Source organism: Gossypium hirsutum, chromosome D10 (genome assembly GCF_007990345.1).
Source record: "Gossypium hirsutum isolate 1008001.06 chromosome D10, Gossypium_hirsutum_v2.1, whole genome shotgun sequence".
Lineage (NCBI taxonomy): Eukaryota > Viridiplantae > Streptophyta > Magnoliopsida > Malvales > Malvaceae > Gossypium > Gossypium hirsutum.
This window is the reverse complement of record NC_053446.1, coordinates 28,823,681-28,828,842: the sequence shown is the minus strand read 5'-3', so window position 1 is coordinate 28,828,842 and position 5,162 is coordinate 28,823,681. Positions and strand designations below refer to the sequence as shown.

General features: G+C 28.5%; 1 protein-coding gene across 1 annotated transcript; it reads left to right on the top strand.

Annotated features, from left to right (window-relative positions):
- Positions 1-287: 287 nt before the first annotated feature.
- On the top strand, positions 288-2,656 carry LOC107914825 (peroxiredoxin-2F, mitochondrial). Its single transcript, XM_016843866.2, has 5 exons — positions 288-681; positions 759-788; positions 1,477-1,635; positions 2,019-2,113; positions 2,352-2,656. The coding sequence occupies exons 1-5, from the start codon at positions 475-477 to the stop codon at positions 2,455-2,457; spliced, it is 597 nt and encodes a 198-aa protein (XP_016699355.1). The 5' UTR covers positions 288-474; the 3' UTR covers positions 2,458-2,656.
- Positions 2,657-5,162: the final 2,506 nt, after the last annotated feature.

Below are 5,162 nucleotides of genomic sequence, written 5' to 3'. Positions count from 1 at the left end.
AATAAATGTAAATTATTTTAATATTTTAATTGATACATAGTATAAATTACTATTTCTGTAAATTTTAAATAATAGTATATTCATTCTAATTATCATTTTTTGAAAATTTAATTTGTCAATTATCATGTTTTAATCTCTTAATTATATTATTTATGAAAACTTTAAAATATAAATTAATTTAATAAATTTAATTATTAAATACAATAGTAAAGATAAAAAAAAAGTAGTTTAAAAAATGTATTAGACATTCCCAAATATCAATATATTTTAAAAAAAATCATTTTTCTGTAGACCAATAGTAAAGGACTAGTTTTTGCTGTGAATACCAAAACTTAGTCCAAAAATCGTTAAAGCCAGTCAGGCCCAGCACATTTGTTCCACCAGCAAGATTCCCAAAACCTGTGAAAGAAACAAGCGGAAGCAAAGCAGAGACTGAGACAAAGAATCACATACCAACAGCTGCATCCTAAGCCAATGGCGTCAACAATTCTTAGGCGAGCAACCTCATCCGTTATCAAGTCAAGTCTTCTAACGGAAGCGTCAAGGAGAAGCTATGCCTCTGTTGCTGTGGGGACTGACATCCTGTCTGCCGCATCCCAAGTTAGTCTCCAGAAAGCTCGAAGCTGGGATGAAGGCGTTACCTCCAATTTCTCCACTACTTCTGTCAATGATATCTTCAAGGTTTCGTTGTATAGTTTCTCTTTCAATATTATTTAATTCAGTATGTATTAATTTTGTTTTAGAAAATTTCATTTCAGGGCAAGAAAGTTGTCATCTTTGGACTACCTGTAAGTCTCTCTCCCCCCCCCTCCCAATTTGACTTGCTCTATATATGTGGAAATTGAGAGATGGAATTTGATTTTTTGAGATTGTGTTTGGAAAATCTGAGCTTAAATTTGTATATTAATGAATTCTGGAGGATTGCTCCGTATATGAGGTACTATATGCATGATTTAGATATCTATGATGTGATGATTCTCAGTTCTTATAATGCTGAAATTGGTAGTGGAGTAATTAGTTTATGTTAAGAGAATGGAACTTTTCAAAGCTTTTCCGATGTGGAAGATTTTACTAAATAGTTTAATAAAAAGCAATTTAGCAGTATCTAAAGAAGAATGTAGATGTATCCTTGCAATTGGTTCACTTGCTATGTTACCCGGAAGTGGGAGTGTCAGATACGAAAGTATGTGCCGAACACGAGTATACCCCAATTTTCTTTTTAAGTGTTTTCATATATTTGGATGATTGTAATCTGATATTTTTGCCCAAATATGTGTCTGGCATAGGCGTCCAAAACATAAAAGTCTAGGTAACATAGGGTGCATGATTTTCGTATTTCAAAGAACCTGGTTTAGGAAAGAAGAAGAACAAAATAAAGTGGAGTGTGGACCTATCAGTTTGCTATTTCTGATTTTATGGTTTAGAATGGAAATTTGATGAAACTTGGATTTACATTGTATTTGGGATTGTGTATAGGGAGCATACACAGGTGTTTGTTCACAACAGCATGTGCCTAGTTACAAGAAGAACATTGATAAGTTCAAGGCTAAAGGAATTGATTCAGTCATTTGTGTTGCTGTTAATGATCCTTATGTTATGAATGCCTGGGCAGACAAACTGCAAGCCAAAGATGTGGTAAGTCATTCCATGTTAATGATGTGTAGTGTTACTTGTGCATTGTACGAATTCTTTCTTATGCTGTCTTGTTGATTGTTGACGAGTTTAATATTATTGTTTTGCAATTTGGATTTATCATTGTTCTCATATTCCTAATTATTACGTATGGTTCAGTGGAGATGTAGTGATTAGGAAGATAGAAAGTCTGTCGCATCATTAATTTTTTATCTGAGGGCTTGTAATCACTTTGTAAGATCTTTGGCATTTGTAAAAATTTAAACTGAGATTAATACAATCTGAACTCGAAGCTATTTGTTCTGTTTTTGTTTTTCCCTTCCCTTTTCTCTATTGAAGTGCATTATTTTTTATCCATCTCTTAATCATCTAAAGTCTCTTTATAGATTGAATTTTATGGGGACTTTGATGGGAGCTTCCACCAGAGCCTTGAATTGGGAAAAGATCTCTCTGCTGCTTTGCTTGGGCCTCGCTCTGAAAGGTACTTCTAGAACTATGCATTTATTATCAGAATTTCATATAGATCAAAGAAACACCTTTGACATTCATCTCCGCTCCTCATATAAACTTGAGAGGTCTTGGACCGATTTAATCTACCGATCTGTCCCAGTCGGTGCCTTGTTTTAGAATTTACTTGTTTTACATATTCTTGAAGACAACGAACGATGCTCTATGCTAAGGAAACAAATAATGGTAAGATTATGGTTGGTTTTGTGTAGATGGTCAGCCTACGTGGTCGATGGAAAGGTGAAAGTTCTGAATGTGGAGGGTGCGCCATCTGACTTCAAGGTTTCTGGTGCCGAGGTTATTTTGGAGCAGATATAAAGAGGGTATGGTATATTTTTGTTATTCCGCTCCCAAGAGGTACGGGGGATCTTTGAGGTAGGAAAATAAAATGGTTGAGTGCACTTAATACGTGTGTAGGTTTAAAACCTATGTTGTTACTGCTTTAAATTTTCAATGTTTACTGCTTAGAGAACAAAGTAGCCGCACATCGTATGAAAACCTTTATGAATTTGGTGAAGAGAGGTTCCCTATGTTTTAGTCGCTTGGTAGTGTTTATACATGAGCTTTCATGTAATTTGCATACATTAGACTTCAATTTTGGTTTAAATTTCACATTTAACTAATTCTCCTATTATCTATGTGATGCAAAATGCTGATATGATATTTTTTAATTCAGGTGAAAATAAATTAAGCTTATTTTCTTGTTTTTTAAACCTAATAAAATGTCATGTCTATAATTTACACGAGTTAATGAAAAATTTTACCACATAGATGATGGGGTTAGTGAAATGTGAAAATTGAACCACAATTAAATTTTATTGTGTACAAATGAACCAAATTAAAATTGATATATAATATTGTAAATTGTATCAAAGTTTATGTTTAATTTTGATATTTTTCCCATATATATTTAATAACCCTTTATATTATATAGAATATATTGATTTTATATCACGTGATATTATTTAATTATTACATGTTAAATTCATTTAATAATTTTTATATAATATTAATATTTATATTATTATAATATTTAAATTATTTAATATTATAGTAATATATAATATATTATTAAATTTTTTATTTGTATTTACACGTGTATTACTTAATATACGAATATTTAATATTTTATAATCACCTTTTATTAATAATTTCATACAATAATTTTGGCTTAAGAGTGTAAAAAGTCCTAAAATTTTTTTAAAACAAGTAATTGAACTCTTATTTTTTTTATGCTTAATTGGGTACTTGAACTTTCAAAATGCCTCAAAAGGACTCTCAAATTTTTTCAAAAAAATAAAATAAATTAAGCTCTTACTTTTTTTTGAACTCAATTGAGTACTTGAGCTTTCAAATGCATAAAAAGGACCCTCAAGCATTTTTAAAAAAAAAACAATTAAGCCCTTGATTTTTTTCACTTAATTGAGTACTTGAACTATCAAAGTGCATCAAAAGGTCCATTTGATTTTTAACTTTAATAGTTGATCATTAAAGTTAACTGCTCCTAGTTTTTTTTAGTTAAAGCCATCTCGTGTCACAACCACGGCGTGATATGTGACAAAAAATTATAAAAAATAAAAATCAAGAAAAGTTATAAAAATTATTAATTTTAATAAAAAGAATTTAAAATTTATTAACAATTAGAAAAAAATTTATAAAAATCGTAAAAAGAAATTATAAAAAATTGTAAAATGCATATGAAATCTCTTTAACCATTAACTTTAACCGTTGACCATTAAAGTTAACGACTCCCAATTTTTTTTCAGTTAAAGTCATCATGTTTTGCAACACAGCATGACATGGCGAAAAATGATAAAAAATAAAAATCAATAAAAGTTATAGAAAAATTATAGAAAAATTATAAAATGCTTATTTTGGTACGATAATTTTTTATAAATTTTATATTTCTTTACATTATTTATAATTTCTTACGACTTTATAAAATTTTATAATTTTTTTTCTAGTTTTCTATATTTCTATATATTTTATATTTTTAGGATTTTTCTAATTTTTTTTCTAATTTTTAATAAAATTTAAATATTTTATATTTTTTTATTAAAATTTAATAATTTTTATAACTTTTATTGATTTATATTTTTTTTACCATTTTTTGCCATATGTCACGCTATGGTTATGAGACGTGGTGACTTTAATTGAAAAAATTAGGGATGGTTCAAGCACCCAATTGAGTGCAAAAAAAGCAAGGGCTTAATTGGTATTTTTGAAAATTTTGAGGGTCTTTTTGATGCACTTTGAAAGTTTAACTACCCAATTGAGTGTAAAAAAAGCAAGGGCTTAATTGCTTTTTTTGAAAAAGTTTGAGGGTCTTTTTGATGTATTTTGAAAATTCAAGTACCCAATTGAGTGCAAAAAAAAAAAAAATCTTAATTGCTTTTTGTTGAAAAAGTTTGAAAGCTTTTTACACCCAATAATTTTTAAAACATATAATTGATAACTTAGATGTATGTCATTTTCTAAAATTATAATATAATATAATATATATTTTCAATTAGCTATTATATTAAAGATAATGATATTTATAATAAAATATATATTTTTAACTAATTAATAAGTTATATAAACTTTTACTATTCCAATTGTAAGATTTACTTTTATCCTCTACTATAAATTATTTTTAACTCCTCCAACTCCCCCACATTCTCCTCTCCATATCCATAAAAGCAATAATATAATTTTAATTTTTCTTTCTATATAGATAAATACAAAAATTATATTTACCTAATTTATAATTTCAATTTTAATAATATTTTCTCTTTCTTCTTTCTCTTTTCTTGTTTACTTTTTTGGTAACTTTTTCCTGACTAAATTGTCTAAATATGTCGATTTTTTAATTGGTCAAATAAGTCATATTTTAAAATAAATTTAAGGAAATATGTTGATTTTGGAGAGAGTGTGTCAAAGTTGAGCATGCTTTCTCGCCACCTGTGTAGAAAGCGCGCCCAACTAGACACACTTTCACACACTCTCTCCTCGGCCATCGATTTTTTAAGGGTTTTAGGGTT

Coding starts and splice junctions, on each gene's coding strand:
- LOC107914825 (XM_016843866.2), top strand. CDS start 475: ATGGCGTCAACAATTCTTAGGCGAGCAACCTCATCCGTTATCAAGTCA. Junction 1,636..2,018: donor AACTGCAAGCCAAAGATGTG/GTAAGTCATTCC, acceptor GTCTCTTTATAG/ATTGAATTTTATGGGGACTT. Junction 2,114..2,351: donor CTTGGGCCTCGCTCTGAAAG/GTACTTCTAGAA, acceptor GGTTTTGTGTAG/ATGGTCAGCCTACGTGGTCG.